Source organism: Schistocerca americana, chromosome 3, assembly GCF_021461395.2.
Source record: "Schistocerca americana isolate TAMUIC-IGC-003095 chromosome 3, iqSchAmer2.1, whole genome shotgun sequence".
Classification (NCBI taxonomy): Eukaryota; Metazoa; Arthropoda; class Insecta; order Orthoptera; family Acrididae; genus Schistocerca; species Schistocerca americana.
In genome coordinates, this window is record NC_060121.1 from 147,627,762 (window position 1) to 147,650,775 (window position 23,014).

The window sequence follows — 23,014 nt, forward strand, 5'->3', positions numbered from 1 at the left end:
GGATATGGCAGCCAATCGAGACCCATGCCAGTGGCCTCTGGGTACGACCCAGAATGCGGTTCTCCAGGACATCAAATACTCTCCTGCTTCTATGGGGTCGAGCTCCATCTTGCATGAACTACATCTTGTCGAAATCAGGGTCACTTTGGATAGTGGGGATGAAATCATTTTCCAAAACCGTGCCATCAAGGAATATCGCACCTGTTGTTCCATGACTGGACACTGCACATCACACAGTTACCCTTTGAGGGTGAAGAGACTTCTCGATCGAGAAATACAGATTCTCAGTTCCCCAAATGTGCCAGTTTTGCTTATTGACCAACCCATCCAAATGTAAGTGGTATTGGTCGCTGAACCAAACCATACTAATTCCCATCATGCCCTGTGGCCACCATACAGTTTGAACGTCCTACTGCAAACCAATAGGAAGTTATGACGATTTTATTTCATAGATGTCTATAAATGTCACCCTATATATGGATCATCTTCAATGATTATTGCTACCAGCGTTCTCAGCACAATTGTGCAACAGGAGTGTGCATTTCATCTTCATCATAACACTTTCTCTGGGCACAACGTTTCATTACAAGCCTCGCCTTATATCTCTCAATTTCTCCATCATCATTATGTTTAATACTGAAGACTCGTTTTCCATCAATTGGTTTCTCTTCTGGGCAGCATTCAGTCAACTGCTATGTCTCATTAAGTTCCAATTACTTTATTTCTTCGTTGATTACTTCCCTCGATTCATGTTCGTCTCGCCCTTGTATACCTTCATAACACTCAGGAACTTTATCACCAAATGATGCAGCATGCAAGGCCAGTACTGCAGAATTGACTAATAACGCAGGTATTCTTCATTCCCTGTCGCTTTATCGAAGAGTTTGTACCTTTTCAGGCTTCCTGACCAATTTTCTTGAATTTGCTGTTTTCTTTCCTGCTGTCTTGATTTCATCTGTCTTGTATTCGTCTACGCTGTTTTCTTCTACTTCTTGAAAACATTGTTCGCTAGTTGTCCTATCGAGAGTTAATTTCTTTTCTTCTAAAATTTCCTGAACCTATTTTCTTCATGTCTGGACCCAAAATCTGTATCCATTTGGCAATCAGCGATTAAAAATACATTTAAGTGAGTGAGAATAAAACTGTCCAACTACAAGTTCCATTGGAATTGTTAAAAAGGTTATACAACCAAAATCCTAACCTGCTCCAAGTTGAGCCGTTGGAACTTTTCCCCTCAGGCTGTAGTTGGACTCCTTTTTGTGATATAGACTGCAATGAACGCTGCTTCTGTCCACAAACTCTTGTCAAGTTTGCCATTTTAGATGCATACAACACATGTTATCGAAAACAGTCCTATTTACACATTCAAAAACTCCATTCTGCTGTGGTGTGTATCACATTGTGAACACAATCTGAATGCCCACGTCTTCACAGATAGTCTTCAGCTCGTTTGATACATACTCTTGTGGGTGTTGGAGAAAACAATTCCTTTATTCCCACATATATTTAGCAATAACTTAACACTACACACATGAATGAATTGTGTAGACATGAACAGCATGGAATAACTAACAAAAGCTAAGTTAAAGAATAACTATATCACTGCACGTAAATTAACACTTCACGGAATGTTTATGAAGCACTGTACACTTGTAGGTATCGATTGTCAGAAATAGGTCACTACACTCTCATCCAGTTCTAGAACAAAGGTGACTTCATTTCCAAATTAAACTGAACTGTAGACATTGCTTCAAAAATTTTGAATAACTTTGGCACATCTGACTTTGTTACTGGAAAATATGCCCAAGAAAAAACATAAAATCATCACTAAATATTAAAACATACATTTTATTATCACTTATTAACTTGAAGTAATTGGTTCAATTACATAAATTTCCCTGTGACGTCAGTTTCCCTTCAAAACATGTATGACAAGTATTATAGTCTGACTTGCTAGATCTGAGGTTCATTCCATCAGTTTGAATCAGCAACTTATGAGTGTTATCGTGGCTCATGTGAACCAACCTTATGTAGCACACTTCAGTCATCTCTGTTGGTGAAGTTTCATGACAATGAAGTTCCTTAAGCATAAAATTTAGTGTGTATATGTTTGCCTCATTTCTCTGTACAACAGCAAGATTTATGTTGTTTTTGAATAATAGCTTTACTGTTCTCAAAAACTACTCCGAAACCTTTTGATTTTAGTTTACCTACTGACAGCAGGTTATCGCTGAGACCTGGAATCTAAGTACATCTACACTCAAAACAGTAATTTTCGCGGCACTTACACAAGTTCGGTTTCACCAACACATTTAGCGAATAGAAATGTTTCAGACTTGACAACATCAATTACCACTGATAATCTTTTCACGGTTTTAACTGTATATTACTATTTATAAAATAGTCTGTAGCTCTGGAATCCAAATGCCATTTAACTCCAGTTGACATATCCTAATTTTCATCACTATGTGGAATGATACAGTAATTATTCTCTTTTCCATCTTGATCATCAGAGGCTGCACCTACAGATTGTGTTTTGGTTTGTGTGCTGAGATTTTTTTTTTGTTTTTGTTTTCGTCAGTCTGACATTTTATGATCTTTCATCCCACAGTTATAACACTGAAAAATAAAACAATTAGTACCTCTGTTATTTGATTTAATGATGCTATCATACTTCGATTTCTGTCCTGATTGTGACAAAGAAAACTGCTGATGGCTTAATTTGATCGTTCTTGACAAAATATTTCTTCTTCATCTTTCCATCGAAAATTCGACTCTTCACGAAATCTAAAGTTCCTGTATCTAGTACTGTGACTAGGTTATCATAATCAGGCTGCATTGTCCACGACAGATGGAACACATCAGTTTCTTCTATTCTTGCTTCAGATGATTGTACCTCTCGAATTAATTTCTCTAACTGCAGAAGATGATCAATAAACAAGTTATTTAGGGAGTCAAATTTCACCATTAGCGAAGTTTTCCGAATTAACAACTGACTCACCATTCCTCCTCACTTGAAACCATCACACAACTACAACCACAGATCAAAGAAGATAATTTTGTCGTTAGCATTCCCCAGGTGATTATCTTCAATTCTCTGTATGATTTGAGAATTTCATTTGTTGTCATGTTTCTTGGAAGTTAATAATTTTATGTCTTTCTTTGAACATAATTCTACCATACCATTTTTCCTTAGTCGCTTAAGAATATTTCATTCTAATAATTTCCAGCAGATCTACCTCATTTACAAAATCTTATAAGAACCTCAATCGCAAATTTCCATATACCGATGTTGTTTATACTGAACATCACAGTATTATATTTCTCTTCCTCATCAGCCATGATCAGTAGAGATTGCGTCCAATATACATAGGAAGAGAGAGAGGGACTCAAATTACACGTCCTGTAAACCTACACAATTTAGAGAGACGTGAGCATTCCTCAAGCACAACAATTACAAATCACTTGTATTTATAACAACTTATTTAACATGCTGACTGCCAGCTCATACTGATAGATGTTTCACTCCCAGGTCAGGGCATGAACCACGTATCAACAAATAGAATAAAAAGAAAATATATTACATTAAAAAGCAAATGAACATAGTGAAAAAATTTTGTTGATGATCTGCAATACAATCCTCAATATTTGTTTATTTTAGCGATTTATTTTGATATAAATTTCTTAAATTTTTGACAGGATTTATTTTCTGTAACATAGTTTTCAAGCCACTGCAGGCTCAAATATAGGAATTACAGGAACATTATCTGGGCCATATGCAGCTAAGCTAGAAGCTATGGTCGTGTTTCTGGTGGAAATAACAGAACTTTAGTTATCGATAACGCAAAATTTATGAACTAAAAGGTTGTTACAGTTTGGGTGCTCGCAGTATGTTGCCCCTGAATACTGTCAGTATCATGACCATGGCATCCAGCTACACATCGTCCAGATGTAGACTAAAAATGTCTCTGGAGTGGACATTCAGATGCACAGAACAGATTTTCTGTTGTCACCATAGACAGCCACCCTGATCACGTTATCTCGGGATGCTATAGGTTTGTCTATAAATCGCCTTGTATATTTAGAATGTCACTACATCGCTAGTACAAACAGATTCTCTTTGTGCGTGCTGTGGATTTGGTATAGACACTTCGTAAACATCATAACAATTTTCATTTGACACCTAAAATAAAGTGGACTCTCTATCTCTGAAGAGAAAAATGAAGAAGTATGTTTGCTTCTTTGCAACAAGTGTCACAGACCAAGTGCAATCATGTTTTGGTATATGGAACAGTCATCACTATCTTTGGGTTTTTTATGGAACTTTATCATAACATTCCAAAACGGCTTACTAGCAAGCCAGTGCCTTTGAAAGTGTCCCAAAAAATACTGAATTTGCCACACATTAGCGATTTTACCATCTGCCTTTTGTCGGTTTTTCTCCAGTTTTTGTATATTTATTTTCTTCTTTCCTGTAGGCTAGAGCACACTTTTGCTTACTGGTAACAATTTCACATATTTTTTTACTGCCTTTAATGCATATACTCCCCCTACATCGTAGACTAAATAGAACTGAAAAAAATGTTCCATCGTTGGTTAAATGTACTACAAAGCCAAATGTATCCCAAATATTAAAAATATATATGACACGTTTCTCGTCCCACCCCCCTCAATGCATTGAATATTGCATGAATTTATAATAGAGTTGCCTCCAAAACATTCATTTTATCTCCTTGGTGTCATCTGTTGAAGCATAGATCATGTAACAGGACGAATGGAAGTGGACAGTGACACACATGAAGGAGTTTGATGGTCTCTTATGTACTAACATTTTATACCTGTTAATCAAATGGTAAAGACAATAACATGAAATTAATTTCAAAAAGGCATCTGAATTTTTACTTTGAAACATTTGAGGATGCCAGCCTTGTGAGTTCTGCACAAGATCTGTGCAAAAAGTATATTTAAGATAAATAGTGAAATCTCACTCAGTACAGATCGTCATACCTTCCAGCTTTCATATAATTCATAAATCATCATTTCATGTTCCTATTGGTACATATTTAACCTCTTGGTTACTTTCAATTCTCTCTCTCTCACACACAGACACACACACACACACAAACACATACACTTACTGTATATATGTATAGGATGAAGAAAAATTCGCACTCTCGGATTTTGCAGTGTGATTCCTCAGATACTAGCAACTCAAAAATGTTTCTCACAAAATTTGGTCGTGCAGATATTTCCTCCAGTAAAATGGACATTAAAGATTGGTAATTTGGCAACACTGTAATTACATGTATGTTATCTACCTCCATCAGGACAGAACAGCAGTTCTGCGAAGTTTGTGCAGTAGATATCATTTTGGATTATCATGCAAGATGTTGAGGCTTCAATCCTGGGTCTGTTTTTATTTGCTAAATGTAGTCTGTGTGGTACAGTACCTGGTATCTTAATCGTCATACACCCATTAGCTGATCTTAAACAAAACATTTGCACTGACGTGCTGTGGGAAGTACAATCGTTTTTACTGGTCAGCTTTTAAAGCACCTACTAGACTCGAAACCTGTTTTTTGTATGTCCTCCCCCAATGGTCCTATCTATTAGTACCAACTATTATTCTTGCCACGTTCAGGCTATTGTATTTCGTTGGGGTCTTACATCACCTGTAGGGCTAGCAACATGCTTTGCAAGTAATTTTTAAACTCAGTTACCATTTGTATGTATTATTATCATGGAACCATTAATTATGCCTTTCAACATTGAGACTGATAAGTACATGCTGTTTAATAATTGTCTCCAAGTATTATTATTATTATTATTATTATTATTATTATTATCATCATCGATGGAAATGTGGAAACATCACGTCCATTACCGTTAGGGAAACTGTTCGAACATGAACATCTCGCAATTAGTAGTGTCGGGATGAATCATGCAGAGCAAAAGCTGTAAGACAGGTAATGTGTGTGAGATGGAACAGTCATCTACAACTAATGATGAGTTGATATTGTATTAGCTATTCATCAGACAGGAAATCGTTGCTAGCGGAGTAATGCGCCCACAACAGACTCGATGTACATTTGCACATATATCGTATTTTCTTCTTGGGTTATCCTGCACTAATGTTGCAGATGTACGTCATATACAAACGATGTGTATGTGGATCTACTTCTGGTCGTTGGTGCATCTGATAACGAGGCTGGTGTTGCTGCTCATGCTAGATATCCTGGTTGATGTAATCCATATAAAAATATGTTCCATCATGTGAAGTTTTGCCTTCGGGAGACAGGTTCTCGTCTTTCACCACTGCATGACAAAGGTCGTCCACGCACTCACTGTACTACAGTGACTTCACGGGCATTGTACTATGGTCCGATGAAACAGCGTTCACTTATAAAGGTGTCTTCAACATGCATAATGCCCATTATTGGATGTTAACTCACACAACACTGGCAACAATGGATATCAAGTTTACTTTGGCATCAACGTCTGTATCAGAATATACCAGGGATATCAAGTTCACTGTGGCGTCAACGTCTGGGTTGGAATATTTGGAGACCTGTTGACTGCACGAAGGTATCATTCATTCCTCTCAAACTATTTGGCTAACACATTGGAAGCTGTCCAACTTCATGTTCGGCAGAGGTTATGGTTCCAATATGATTGAGTGCCTGCACACTTTAGAATTAATATGTGATGGTATTTAGACAGAACATTTCCAGGGAGATGGTTCAGATGGAGGGATCCAGTTGTATAGCCTCTACATTCACCTGACCTAACTCACCTGGGTTTCTTCCTGTGGAGACACTTGAAGGAGTACATGTATTCCACTCCACCGACACATGTGGAAGAACAGATAGCATGTATTCATGCTGATTTTGTAACTGTGAATGCAGTCATGTCGCAAAGAGTCCAGAGCTGTATGATACAGAGGGTCGCACGTCTGGACATGCTTTGAGCATCTGATCTGAGGACAACCGTTTTTTTTTTTTTTTTTTTTTTTTTTGAAGCGTCATGTGATCAATAATATGGAAATGTTTGTTGTCATTGGTTGCTAATGTGTTATATCTGAGCGGACATACTGCATGTAGCATAAATGACTAGTAGTTGTTATTTATCTGTGCAGCCATCTGTAGCATCTCGAAATGCACTTGTCATTTGCTTCAGATGTCTTATTTTTCTGACCATGCTTTTGTTGTTTGCCGTTAAAAAACGCTGTATTATGTAAATATCGGATACATATGGCTTAAGAAATGGTGTATACTACCTTATTATATAGCAGAATGAAATTTGCAACTAAAAACAAATACGCCTCGACCCAGAATCGAACCCTCGACCTCCTGGATGCTAAATGAAAACGCTATTCATTCTACCAACTGCACAGCAGTACTTGTATCTGCTATTAGAGGTATTTACGGTACATGTGACTACAGTGTTGTCAGTTTGCCAATCTTTAACCATCATTTACTGTTGGTGATATGTGTAGGGCGAAATTTTATGACAGACATTTTCGTATTGCTGGTATGTGAGGAATCGCACTACAAAGTTCGAATGCGCGAATTTTTCTTCGTCATGTGTGTGTGTGTGTGTGTGTGTGTGTGTGTGTATTTTCATCTCTGTTCTGCAAAATAACCTATCCAACCACGAGTGGAATATTTCAAGAACATTTTGATTTTTAATAACACGTGAAACTGTCTCTCCTTGTTACATAGTACCCCATGGGAAATATGTTTCAGTTAGTTTAAAACAAACTGACCAAAAATTATGCAGGTGTGATCTATCAGACGTGTATAAAAAGGAAAAAAGCTTAACTTCTACCAGTCTTTTTTGAGATTCACCACCATCAGAAAAAAGGCCATTTTTCGAGCAGTTGGGTTTTTTTCATTTTATGTGTACGAATACCAAGAAATTACTGCTGCTGATGACCAAATAGTTTTCTCAACAGTCCTACACATTTTGAAAATATAATAATACATTTAAAACATTTATTCAAAATGCAACCAAAACAGCACAGTATGGCTCAGCATGTCAAAATATTGTTGTAGTTTATGCAGATTAGTGCAGTTAATGGTAGGTAACGACTATTTAAGGGAAAAAATAAACTTATGCCTTATTCGCAGAGCACATATTAACACATGTGACTACCAAATTGTATTACGTTACCCCATCAAGAAACAGGAAAAATGTATATTCCACAGTGTTTAATGCACTCTGCACATCGTATCTTGTGCGCCACTATGCGCTGGATAATGTTTGTTCACACATCCCCAAGTATTCATACAATGCCAACATTTTCTTCTTTCACGTATTTCTCTCTGTACCTGTAGCAACTACGGTAATTCTTCATTGCTTCTACGAATAAACAAATGGTAGTAACATTCGGTTGGTCCCCACTGCACGAATTGTCTATGTAGAAATGATCTGCGTCCACAGATTTGCAGAAACCTCCAAGACCAGCTTCCAGGATTGCTCACATCTCATAGCGGCACATCACGCATATCTACTGCCCACACGCTATGATATGTCTGCACACTGCGCACATATCATGTGCACGGATCGCTGAATAGTTAACTAAAGCCCGGTCCACACGCAACGATCTGTCTGCGCAGACATCGGCGCAGATGTCTGTACATGCAAAAGATCGCTGCAAATGTGGTGTGTTCACACGACACAAACCCCAATCTACTATTCGCCCGCCATCTGTCGGTGTAGAAAAGAAATATTAGTGGTAAGCGACTACGCTCCCCGTAAACGTCAAAAATTTAATTCATTTATTTTGAAATATAGAAATGGAGGAAGTTCTGTTGTAGACTGTGTTAGCAACTTGTTTTGCAAAAAACATTCAGACCAACCGCAGGAAACAGACAAAGCGGTCAAAATGGTGTAGACAGTGGCTGCTAAAGCGAAAGCAGTTTTCTCGCGTAAATTTTCTGCGAGATTTGCAGGGCGAACCTTAAGAAAGCCAAGCAGATCAAAATACCATTACGTTGGCTGGTATACTTGATCTACTCCTACACCAGATCTTCTAGATTTCTGAACTTTGGATAACTCTTTTCGGTAAACAGTTCGCAACGAATTTTTTTTATTTTTTTTTTATTACTGTTTCTCTGTTTGCCGAGGCGTGAACTGCCCGCAATTTTTCAATTAGAGCATTGTATCGTGCTGTCTTTTTGTCTCGGTCACTATATTCTTTACTTTTAATCTTCCACAAACATGGGTGGTTTCTATATATTTCAATGAATTCACTTACAAACTCTCGAGAACACTGACGAGTATCAGCCACTTTAATGCCCTGTGCGCACAAATACAAACACTAGACTGAGCAAACAGCTGTTTCGCGCCAGATTTGCGGCGATCTCCTGTCCACACGCTCCAACTTGTCTGCGCAGATGTGGTTTGAACCCACAGATTTGAGAGGTTTCGCTCAAACCTCCAACTCCAACTTCCAGGTTTGCACACATCTCAGGTTGGTGCAAATCTTCTGTCCACACGCAACGATCTGTCTGCGCAGATGTGATGTGCGCAGACTTTTGTGCAGACAGATCGTTGCGTGTGGACGGGCCTTAAGGTGTCTCCGTCCGTCTCTGGCGATGTGCGACTCTACTTCAACACATTATCTTCTTTGATTAAATATGAAAATCTAAAGATCATCAACTCCGTACCGGAAGACAAACCACTCGTGTGATACATAGCTAATGATTACACGTAATAGTTGTGCATGTAGTTTTGGTGTCATTGTTCAATCACAGACATACAAATTTTCGCGTATTTTATAATAATCCGGTTTCCCATAAGAGTCAAATCAAGCCTTTTTAGAAATCAGTACTGCAAAACAGATACTAATAGCGCTTTCGTGACGTCACGTGGTTTTGGCTCCCTTCCTCTCCTGTGTAGGTCAACGTGTGGTTGGGTTGTGGTGTATGACGGGTTTTTGCTTTAAATTGCACGTTTTTACGAATTTAGTTTGTTAATTCCTATGTAAAAAGAAGATTACTAATCTTCGAAAATGGCACGATACGTGCAAAGACCTGAGAACGCTCTTAAACGAGCTAATGGTAAGTGAATTTTTCGCAATATGGATGGCATGCCTTCTTTAAGTTCTTCGGCTGATTATGTTTAGAATGAACAATATTTCAAGACTTTGTTTTATTCCTTGTTTAAATATTCGTTCAATTCTATAATGATGCGGATGGAAGTATAGGAAGAAGTGAACAGCTGTCAACAAGTATTTGACATTGCATGCTGCCGTTCTTATTAAAACGCTCATTTCCGAACTATATAAATGTGCGTTATTGATATTTTTCTTTTGTATTCGTGACTAGATATATATCCCCTCGAACCCCTTTTGTCGCTGAGAGCGTTATATGTCTATCTCTTTTGTGAGCGTTTTTCCGGCAGATAGATGAGCTTCAGCAAATTTCGAAGAAATGGCATAATATTATGGATAGATCACAGCCTAATTTATTGGGATCAACCCGATTTAGACACAACTGACATACTTTCAGTGACACGAATACAAGAAGTTGTTTTTTTTATGATGCTAATGTGTGAATGAGATAGGTATTGCACCGCCATAAAATGTCATTTTTTAGAAAATAATTCAGCTATTTGCGCTCTACATCACTGTCTTCCAGTGCCTCATCATGTAACACAGATCCGTAAATAGTTGCAAATTCCTTTAAATCTTGTCGATATGGTTAAAGGTGTTGTGGAAGTTTTTCTTTACAAAATATATGGATGTTTCTGTTTGGTAGGCCATTTGTTCATGCCCAGATTTCTCAGGAACATAAAAACTTCGGTCTCTAACTAAAGGCAGGGAACTTTCACATATGACCTTTCTTGTTAGTACATTTTTTTTTAAATTTTTAATGTATATTTCAAATGTACGGCATAACCTGTCAGATACAGTAATGTGTGTTTCTAGTAGGAGTTTTGAAAGTTTTTAATTCCTGCCATTGCCTGTGTAATGAAGAAAGATTAGTGTTTAACATGCCACTGACATCGAGGTCATTAGAGGCGGCAGTGCAGTTAAAGAACAGAAATTTATAGCAAGGCAGAGTTATGGAGAATGTTCATTCCATAGTATTGTTTCTCTTGCTATATTCTTAAAAATAAGATTGAACACGTGGATGCCTTCCTAAAATTAGTTAAGTTTCATTTTCTTCTTATTTACTGCTTCGTTTTAGTTACAGCTATATTTTTTTCGTTGTCTAATTATTCTTCCTGGCTCATTTGGAAGTACAGTTAGCCTACTAGAAACAGTTCTGAAATTGAACAATATTTATAAGTAAGTGTTTAATGTATAGACTTCTTACTGTGTGCAAAAAGTATAGGCAAGTGCCCAGTTATCTATATCGTAATTGATATGAAAGGTAGGATATATATTGAGAATGGAATACTAAATGAAACAAATATTTATCCAGATCACGAAAGAAGGTGAAATATTTGAGAAGTAGAAAAGAATCTTTAAATTTCACACATGTTAATGTATATTTACTTTGAAAGTGATCCCGTACTAAAGGGTCACTTTTGCTGATAACATGCAAGATATGCATTAAATCCCATCTTAGGAACAGTACATTTTTATGATGTTGCTGAAGTAAGAAAAGTACTGGCCTTCATTGTTGTTGAGCAACATAATTGATGAAATTTTTGTGTGTTTACCCTACCTATGTAACTGCTTATCTGATGGCTTCCAGGGGAGCAACAGAAATTTGATTTTCAGTATTTCGTATAATTATTGATTGAATTTGAAATGAGGTTTAACACAGTTTAAAAAAAATATTATTAGAATTGGTGTACATGTCTTAGAGCAGTATAACTGACTATACACAATTTCTGTAGGTTAATTTCATCCACTATTTTAGAATGAGAGCACTTGGTGACTTGCAACAAACTTGCAAATTTTTATGAATCTTATTTCTTGTTGAACAGGGAAAAAGTTTCATTTATTGTATTTTCACTGTTCATCCAGTAAAATTGCCACATCAAGCATGACATTTTAATTTAATACTTTTTACAACTTACTCCTTTTGCAGACAATGTCCACATATACTCTTGAATGTGGCTGCAAAATTGTATCATTGTACAACACACAGTTCAGGAAACATATCACAAACATTGAGATGAGTGAAAAACTAACATTTGTGTAAAACAGAGTGCAAATTACCCAGACTGTACACATCCAGTGTTTGATAGAGCACTTAGTGACTTCGAACAAAGTTTAAACACAATTTCAAAGCTTTTTTTTTTTTACACTTTTCCTCATTTGTATGCTTAACTTCAGATATTCAACACATTAATTTGTTTATGAAGTAATCAGAAATTTGGTGGTCTTTTGTACATGGGAATTAGATTCCTTAAAGATTATGTGATTTATTGTTGTTAATAGAAATCAGCATGTGTATATCAGCAGTGTGCACTGGACTTCACGTGTTTTATTTTTGGTGCTAAATCATTGAATATGTTGTGAGGGGATGGGGGCATGTTATCGACAAAAATCTGCGCAGTGTTACAAAGAGCTTGCTTTTAGGAGGGCACCTATTTGAATCCTATTTCGACCATTTTGGTTTTGTAGGTTCCCCAAAATCATTTCAGACAAATGCCAGACTGGTTCCCTCAAAAAGGACATATGATTGATTTCTTGCCTCAACCCGTATAGTGAGCCATCTCTAACAGTTTCGTCATCAATGAGTTATAAGTCCTGACTGTATGTTATGCAGAAGAAAAAAATTGGCTGCTTCAGTGTCAAATAAGATATTGACTCTTGTTATATATTGCTCACATCCATCATTTGTCATATATTTCAAAAGTTACCAATATGGGGATTACGGAAGTATCAGATTCCAGCCATCTGCTTTGACGAATGATGTCATCAGTATGGTGGAAGTGGCTATTCTAAGCTTCTCTAATATGGCACCTATGACGTAACTACATACTCACGGCAACAAACACAAAAATACATATAAGTGAGACAATAACATATCCCTCCAAAAATACAATCAAACTAAAGAGGCAGCTGCTGGAAATTGGGTGGTTTTAGGGGGGGGGGGGGGGGCAAGCTAAATATAACAGTAAAAAAGACACCACAATCCCAAAACACAAAATGACGAACAAAAAACTTACAAAATCTACAGGAATCGGACACTTCTCTTGATCTATATAGGTCAACCGCTGCTGCTGATACCAAAACACCAACATCTACAGCAAATACTACAAAAATTGGAATCAGGCATTTCCCTTGACCACAGCTGATGATACCAAATCACCAATACCTACATAGAAAACTACGAAAATTGGAATCGGTCATTTCCCTTGACCTATATAGGTCAACCATAACTATTGATATGAAAAACCACCACCTACAACTACAAAAAAACAAAACCAAAACACCTCAAAAATTAGATTGAGAGAGAGAGGGGGGGGGGAGGCAATCACAAGAAGACGTCTACAAATACAACCAACTCAAACTTTGCGTCGTAATGACGTCACATGCCTCAACACCCTTACGTCATGGGTCAAAGCAGACGGTGGAATCGGACACTTCCGTTGACACCAAATGTGTCAGCAATACAAGCTGTCAGCTTTGACTAGTGATGTCAGAAACGTAGGAGCTGTCAGTGTGATTCTATTGATTCACTACTTGAACTCGTCACTAACTGCTTTTGATATCTTACATGTTGATGTTCCCACCCCAAAATAAATATATTGGCTTGAAGCCTAACCTAGACCTGACCAACACTACAGGTTAGTCGCCACTGTGTCTTAATTCCAACCGAGTGAGGTGGCGCAGTGGTTAGCACACTGGACTCGCATTCGGGAGGACGACGGTTCAATCCCGTCTCCAGCCATCCCGATTTAGGTTTTCCGTGATTTCCCTTAATCGTTTCAGGCAAATGCCGGGATGGTTCCTTTGAAAGGGCACAGCCGATTTCCTTCCCAATCCTTCCCTAACCCGAGCTTGCGCTCCGTCTCTAATGACCTCGTTGTCGACGGGACGTTAAACACTAACCACCAGCACCACCACCACTTAATTCTAAATATGTGCTGCCAAAATTAATGTGCCATTCAAAGCCAAACAGTCAACATCACAAATCCTATTGACCAGTTTCATGTGTGAAAATAGTTGAGCCACTTTCTAGTACATGAAAGTTAACCCAACTGCAGGAAAGACAAGGCAGCAGTTGTCTGTAGGCAAAGTAAAGAGTGAGCAGTTGTAGTTTTTGAAAAGGGGGAGGGGAGGAGGAGGAGGAGGGCAGCTTTCCTGGAAGTATGCCCAGCAGGATGACTAAGAATCAGTTTCCCATCTAGAAGTGCAGTGCTGAATGGGGAAATTTACATAGATTCAGATTACATTTATTTCTGAACATTAGTTGTGTTAATAATTCTTGTGTTGCATGTGATATTAACACATTTGGTGAAAAATACTCTCCCTAAGTGTCTGCGCACTGTGTAGTTGAGGTTCCCTCCATATTGATAATGCATAAAACTTCGTATTAGTAAAAAAAAGTATTGTAAAATTCTCTTTTTTTACAGAATTTATTGAAGTGGGAAAGCCAGCAAGGGCGCTAGATACTTTATATGAAGTTTTTCGCAATAAAAAATGGGCATACAATTGGAGCGAGAGTGTCCTGGAACCAATCATGTTCAAATATTTGGACCTGTGTGTCGAGCTGAAGAAATCGCACATTGCAAAGGAAGGGTTATTCCAGTACCGAAACATGTTCCAGTCGGTAAGTGTTGTGTTCTCTGATAGCTTTTATATACTTATGTGTATGGTAATGAAATACAACTCAGAATTTACTGTATTTCAGTCCCGTTCTGCCATTGGCATGAAGATTATATAATGTGTTTAATTACGAAAACATATACACACATGAAAATCAGTTGTTACTCATTGTGAAAGTTCTTGTTACTTTCGTAAATACAGCTGTGAAAAAATTGAACGCAAGGAGAGCTAATGCAGAAAAGGTAAAATATAATTGTGATGGAAGGGAAGGGCTGGTATTTAAAATTTCTCATAATATTGTAAAAAAATAACTTTTGGAATAAATGCAGAGTCAGGCCCTGTTTCTAAATTTAGATTGTTATGTGTAGTTTTATAATTATTTTAAGTGGGCCATCACAAATCCCACTGTACTCGAGGAGGAATTAATGGTTCTAGAAATTTATTCCTCCTCGCATCCAGCAGGACACACACGCCCCACTTCAAATAATTTTTTTTACTGGGGATTAGGATTTGTAAAAAGAAGAAAGTACCTTTATTATGTGAAACAAATTTATTTATTCACAGCTTAACAAATGTATGAATTTTTTTCAAAACGTAGCTGAATACATAGTTGTTTATAGCAGCTGCATATGAAATTAATCCATATCTCTTGCTTCCGTGTTCTGCATTGCTTCCTGTGCTCCTCACTGAAAACTGTTTTCTGAGTGTGTCTCAATGCACATCATCATCCAAATAGAAGGGTGTGTATCAACAGTAAAATGTTGTTGTTGTTGTTGTTGTTGTTGTTGTTGTTGTGGTCTTCAGTCCTGAGACTAGTTTGATGCAGCTCTCCATGCTAATCTATCCTGTGCAAGCTCCTTCATCTCCCAGTACCTACTGCAACCTACATCCTTCTGAATCTGCTTAGTGTATTCATCTCTTGGTCTCCCTCTACGATTTTTACCCTCCATGTTGCCCTCCAATACTAAATTTGTGATCCCTTGATGCCTCAGGACATGTCCTACCAACCGATTTCTTCTAGTCAAGTTGCGCCACAAACTTCTCTTCACCCCAATCCTATTCAATACCTCCTCATTAGTTACATGATCTACCCACCTTACCTTCAACATTTTTCTGTAGCGCCACATTTCGAAAGCTTCTGTTCTCTTCCTGTCCAAACTATTTATTGTCCATGTTTCACTTCCATACATGGCTACACTCCATACAAATACTTTCAGAACGACTTCCTGACACTTAAATCTATACTCGATGTTAACAAATTTCTCTTCTTCAGAAACGCTTTCCTTGCAATTGCCAGTCTACATACTATATCCTCTCTACTTCGACCATCATCAGTTATTTTGCTCCCCAAATAGCAAAACTCCTTCACTACTTTAAGTGTCTCATTTCCTAATCTAATTCCCTCAGCATCATCCGACTTAATTTGACTACATTCCATTATCCTCGTTTTACTTTTGTTGATGTTCATCTTATACCCTCCTTTCAAGACACTGTCCATTCCAGTCAACTGCTCTTCCAAGTCCTTTGCTGTCTCTGACAGAATTACAATGTAATCGGCGAACCTCAAAGTTTTTATTTCTTCTCCCTAGATTTTAGTACCTACTCCAAATTTTTCTTTTGTTTCTTTTACTGCTTGCTCGATATACAGATTGAATAACATCGGGGAGAGGCTACAACCCTGTCTCACTCCCTTCCCAACCACTGCTTCCCTTTCATGACCCTCAACTCTTGTAACTGCCATCTGGTTTCTGTACAAATTGTAAATAGCCTTTCGCTCCCTGTGTTTTACCCCTGCCACCTTTAGAATTTGAAAGAGAGTATTCCAGTCAACATTGTCAAAAGCTTTCCCTAAGTTTACAAATGCTAGAAACGTAGGTTTGCCTTTCCTTAATCTTTCTTCTAAGATAAGTCGTAAGGTCAGTATTGCCTCACGTGTTCCAACATTTCTACGGAATCCAAACTGATCTTCCCCAAGGTCGGCTTCTGCCAGTTTTTCCATTCGTCTGTAAATAATTCGCGTTAGTATTTTGCAGCTGTGGCTTATTAAACTGATAGTTCATTAATTTTCACATCTGTCAACACCTGCTTTCTTTGGGATTGGAATTATTATATTCTTCTTGAAGTCTGAGGGTATTTCGCCTGTCTCGTGCATCTTGCTCACCAGATGGTAGAGTTTTGTCAGGACTGGCTCTCCCAAGGCCGTCAGTAGTTCTAATGGAATGTTGTCTACTCCTGGGGCCTTGTTTTGACTTAGGTCTTTCAGTGCTCTGTCAAACTCATCACGCAGTATCGTATCTCCCATTTCATCTTCATCTACATCCTCTTCCATTTCCATAATATTGTCCTCAAGTACATCACCCTTGTATAGACCCTCTATATACTCCTTCCACCTTTCTGCTTTCCCCTCTTTGCTTAGAACTGGGTTTCCATATGAGCTCTTGATATTCATACAAGTGGCTCTCCTTTCTCCAAAGGTCTCTTCAATTTTCCTGTAGGCTGTATCTATCTTACCCCTAGTGAGATATGCCTCTACATCCTTACATTTGTCCTCTAGCCATGCCTGCTTAGCCATTTTGCACTTCCTGTCAATCTCATTTTTGAGAAGTTTGTATTCCTTTTTGCCTGCTTCATTTACTGCATTTTTATGTTTTCGCCTTCCATCCATTAAATTCAATATTTCTTCTATTACCCAAGGATTTCTACCAGCCCTCGTCTTTTTACCTACTTGATCCTCTGCTGCTTTCACTACTTCATCCCTCAGAGCTCCCCATTCGTCTTCTACTGTATTTCTTTCCCCCATTCCTGTCAATTGTTCACTTATGGTGTCCCTGAAACTCTGTACAACCTCTGGTTTAGTCAGTTTATCCAGGTCCCATCTCCTTAAATTCCCACCTTTTTGCAACTTCTTCAGTTTTAATCTACAGTTCATAACTAATAGATTATGGTCAGTCCACATCTGCCACTGGAAATGTCTTACAATTTAAAACCTGGTTCCTAAATCTCTGTCTTACCATTATATAATCTATCTGATACCTTTTAGTATCTCCAGGATTCTTCCATGTTTACAACCTTCTTTTATGATTCTTGAACCAAGTGTTCGCTATGATTAAGTTATGCTCCGTGCAAAATTTTACCAGGCGGCTTCCTCTTTCATTTCTTAGCCCCAATCCATATTCACCTACTATGTTTCCTTCTCTCCCTTTTCCTACTGTCGAATTCCAGTCACCCATGACTATTTTCGTCTCCCTTCACTACCTGAATAATTTCTTTTATCTCATCATACATTTCTTCAATTTCTTTGTCATCTGCAGAGCTAGTTGGCATATAAACTTGTACTACTGTAGTAGGCATGGGCTTCGTGTCTATCTTGGCCACAATAATGCGTTCACTATGCTGTTGGTAGTATCTTACCCGCACTCCTATTTTTTATTCATTATTAAACCTACTCCTGCATTACCCCTACCATAGCACACTGGTCAGTAAAATGGCAAGATAATAAGCCACTTACAGTTTTGTCAGCTGTTCACCACCCGAAGATATGAGATCAATCACAAGGAAAATACTGGTGGTACGTAATCAGGTAGATCCTGCCCAACATCCAACATCTACACTGGTTTGATCAATAGCAGTGGAGGAAAATGTAACCAGCTTTCTTTTCACCTTAATGGTGTAAGGCAGCTTTTCACTTGGAGAAATAGAGGACAAGTCGAGAACTCTTCAGAAAAAGCAAACCACGAATTTTCCCATTTCATATCAAATAAAGAAAAAAATAATAAGATTACAGAACTGAATGAAATAAATAAATGTAACAATGTAGACACAAGTATGAACAAATGGCGCATAGAAATTCTCTACACACATTGGTTGTAAGGCAAAATCTCTAAACGAATTTAAAAGCCTTTTTTCTATGGATATGTGCACAAATCTGTACATTTGTAGCAAACAATGTAAAAAAGACCACAAGTACCTTTACTGAGTTTATCAATTGCAGACAGGGAAGAAGTACATAAGACTGCCAAAACATAAGACAGTTAATGCGCAACTGATATGATTAAACAATATCTTGTGAATTAGGTGCCAAACAGTGAGCCTGTTGGTTCCAAACTGCTGATACCTTCAACACTAGATTGCACCACATTACAGATCTGTCATTCATATCCTTGTGAACCTAGGGAAAGAAATTTGTATGTGGGACACACATAGCGCACTGGTCAAGAAAGGGCTAAGTCTATCCTGCAGAGCGGTGACATAGTGTTACAGGAGATAGAAGTGATCTACCTGTATTATTTAACAAATATAAGTTCTGACCTCAGTTGTTATGTTGTAATTGGTAGTTTTGTCCGAATTAAATCATCTCCATACCTAAAACCAAAATACAAGATGATGGTTGCTGCAACCAATGTCAAATGGTGCACCTCTTTACAACCAGTGATGTGCATCAGCCAACACTGGTAATAGCTAATTATCAGCCTATTAGTTTTTGATTTGGAGATGGGATAATTTGGTCAAATCCAATAATTACAGCTAAATAAAAACATAATTGAGGCTGTTTTGTTCATAGAATATGACAAGCATGTTCTGTGGTCAGAGTCTACAGTTACTGTAATAGGTGTAAGTCAGATGAATAGGTGTGCTAGGAATGATATAAACCATTGTGTGGAGTAGTTAAAGTAGATAACAAACAAAGTTAAAGTATATTGAAAGGGAGGAACTGTCAAATTTTATGGCCCAAGATAGGAAAAATGAAAATATAGCCATGCTTTCTCTGTACAGAACTCTAAATTGTGACATTTTAATGTGGTTTAGGATCCAATTCTACATCACAAAACTGTCATTTGTAAAAGTCTGCTGGGATTCGTTATACTTCTGTTGAGTCTTGTACGTTAAACTATTCTTGCAGATTCCGTAGTTAAAGGAAACATCTCATGTGTAAAAAGACCCTTATTTACTGAAGAATGTACCCAGTTTGCGACCTGCTTCCCAATTGGGGTTACCACTATAGTAGTCAGCACTGTAGTTTACTGTTATGGAACCCATAAGCTATATTCTCAGTTGAAACCCACCTAGTCTCATGAAGCCAAGAGAGAGTTGTGTGAGTAAATGAGCAATTCAACAGACTGTTTCTCTTTAGCAGCGTCTCAGATAGTTTGCATTATTTTATCCATTGGTAAATAACATGATTTTGACTTAAAAGGTTAGTTCTATTTCATTTGGAATTCCACATCATGTGTGTGGCTTTCAACACTAAAAAAAATGGGATGTCAAACTCCATCAGTGTCTGTAGTACTTTATCAGTCTGTGCGACTTCCATTGTCTCACAGCAGTGCTTAGCAATCCTTCGTGGAATTCACAGGAACATGATCCACAAATACAGGGTGAGGCAGGGAAGTACGCTTGCTTTCGAAATGACGTGAAGGGAGGGAAGGTATTGGCAGAGTTGAGATGGTCCCTAACGATGCAATAGCAGTGGAAGTTTTCCCTTAGTGCCATTGCAGTTGCAAACCTGGCTTGGTTGAATGAACCATATGCTTTTGCTGTCGAAATGTCCTTTTCCCTAAAACCAGTCTATTGTCTCAATGCAGCATGCAGTGCATACTCATCATGTCTGTTGTTTGTGGTGTAGTGACTAGCGTTGCTGCCTCTTGATCACAGGTTTGACTACTGACAGGGTTGGGGATTTTCTCCACCTGGGTCTGGGAGTTTGTGTTGTCCTCATCATTCCATCATCATTCGTGAAAGTGGAGAGATTGGACTGTGTAAAGATTGGGAATTTGTACGGGCACCGATAACTGCGCAGTTGAGTGCCTCACAGACCGAACGTCGCCATCATACTCGTCATCAAATTCCCCCCTTGAAATGCTTTTAGGAGGTTGATTTGGCAATCTCCAAAGCATTCTGCTTTCAAGCAAGTATCCACCTAGCACTTTCTAATTGTACTGTGTATCAGATTTTCCACGAAGACCTTCATTTCAACACGTACAAGATGGTCATTGTTCAGGAACTATCACAATGATACTGACAAAATTGATTACAGGCTTGTGAAATGTTGATTCCAAACTTTGCTCAAGATGCCCATGATTTTTGTGATGAATTGCATTTCCATGTTTTTGGGTGTGTTAACAAGCAGAATATGCATCATTGGAGTGGTGAGAACCCTAGGGCAATTCACAAGGGCACTTTACACGGTGAGGAAATGAGTTTGGTGCGCAATCAGTAGTGAAAACATCATTGGGTCTTACTTTTTGATGACAATGACCATGGTTCACCATCCATTCTGAGTGTTATGTCAACATAATCCAACAATTTGTTTGAACCACCATTTCAGCAGATGGATTTGGGACTAATGTCGTTTCAGCAGGATGGCGCCATGGTGCACACTGTTAGAAATTCTATTACTGTGTTGAGGAAAATCTGCCCTGGTTGCTTTCTCTCTCCATATGGTGACATTCCATTCCATGGTCTGCACCGCTCACCATGTTTAACTTCATATGACTATTTTTTATGGGGCTACCTCCAGAGAGATTTATAAACGTCAACCCAGGTCCCTACGGATCTCGAAGCGTGCAATATGCCTTGAAGTAGGCCTCATTCCGAAATCATTGCGTTAAAAAGTTACTTGGAACTTCAGAAACTGGCTGCATCAGTGTATTAACAGTGAGGTACATAATTTGCAAGGCCTGTTGTTTGACACCTCACAAAATTCATTTATAGTTGTACCCTACTGATTTCAATGTATAATTTTGCTCCATAATGGCTTTTTATTAATTAATACACTGCCCCACCCTGTATATTGATGAAGTGTGTATTTTGCTTGATTCTAATTCTAATCGCATAAAGACTTCCTTTTGCCAGTGTTCTACTCACTTCTTTTATATCTGGCTTTACCTAGAGAGAACACCTTAAAAAGCTGGAAGTTGTGATAACTAGCTCTAAATTTTCTATACTTACCTTTAATAACAGTTGTGGGGTTAATAAATGTAAAGAGAATAGCAATATCAGTGGTTTTAGTTGTTGTGATGTATCTGCTGATCTTTAGCTTGAATAATTTTCTGCAGTATCTAGTTTGCAAATAAGTTATTGACTTAAGTTTTCTAGTTCTCCTCTCGCATGTCTTACACCAAGATAGCTGTGAAAGTGTGCATAAAAGTTTTCGTGCTTTGTTAATCTTTTTCACAGTTTGTAATTATTGGCATAATTACTGTGACAGCTATGATATTATGTTTTATAACTATTGCTTGTTACTGTAGGAGTAATATTTATTTCTGCAATCTCTTGTGAGTTCCATGAAGTTGTAATGTACTCAGTCCTAGCTAGTCTTTCATTCCTTATTCACAATTTTGATGAAACTCTTTACTTCATAGCAACCCATAAGCCACCTCTGTACCCACAAAGGTGGGGCAGTGGCTAAAGTACTGGACTCTCATCAGAGAGGAACAGGGTTCCAATCCCCTTTCAGCCTTGTAGATGAAGGCTTTCTGTAGTTTCCCTTTGAATGCCGGAATGGGTCCTCTGAAAAGGACATTGCCAATTTTTCTTTCGTGCAGTGTCCTTCTGCAGTCGGAGCTCATGTTCTGGCTGTAATGACCTCATTGATGTGCTGTAAATTTGTGCTTATTGTAATATTTTCTTTTCAGGTAAATGTTTCTTCACTAGAGAATGTGATTCGCGGATATTTGAGAACAGCTGAGGAGAGAACAGAATCAGCTCGTGAGCAGTCACAACAAGCTGTGGTAGACATTGATGATCTTGATATGTTGGCTACACCGGAGAGCATACTCCTAAGGTAATACTACTTTGTGAATCTGTAGCCACAAAATGAATATTTTTTTTCATTAACTGCCTGTTCTATAGACCACTTTCATGCTAAGTATTAAGATGTAAATTCACCTGTAAAATAAGAGGGTTGATTCAAAAGTAGGGTAGGATTCCCAAAGCGGTAGATCCTCTAGGAGAGGTGTTTGGCAAAACCCAGCAACAGTGCCGTGCACAGCAACTGGCCCCACTCTCCATCCCTACCTTCCTTGCTTCTCTCCGCCATTCACTATTCGCCTAGCAATCGTCTACAGTGAGAATTTTTATTGTCACTACTGCCGAGTGTGGAAGCTGTGCAGTTAACAGGTTTTTAAACATATTCAACTGTGCTAAGTTTATGCCAAAACGTGTGTGGGCATTCAACATGTCTGCAAATGGTGTAGGGTGTGCATTATCGGCCACGTGGACTTCCACAGTTATGATTTGAGTGGAAGACCATTCATTTCAGACGAGACCACTGAAAAG

The 23,014-nt window shown here is 38.2% G+C and overlaps 1 protein-coding gene across 1 annotated transcript in view; it reads left to right on the forward strand.

The window, feature by feature from the left end:
• The first annotated feature begins 9,682 nt into the window (after positions 1–9,682).
• LOC124605316 (eukaryotic translation initiation factor 3 subunit A) overlaps positions 9,683–23,014 on the forward strand; it is a 62,931-nt gene continuing 49,599 nt past the window's right edge. Inside the window, exons 1-3 of the mRNA XM_047136902.1 lie at positions 9,683–10,064; positions 14,545–14,741; positions 22,372–22,520. Of these exons, the coding sequence (XP_046992858.1) occupies positions 10,016–10,064; positions 14,545–14,741; positions 22,372–22,520 (395 nt within the window). The 5' untranslated portion in view covers positions 9,683–10,015. The remainder of the gene's footprint in view (positions 10,065–14,544; positions 14,742–22,371; positions 22,521–23,014) is intronic.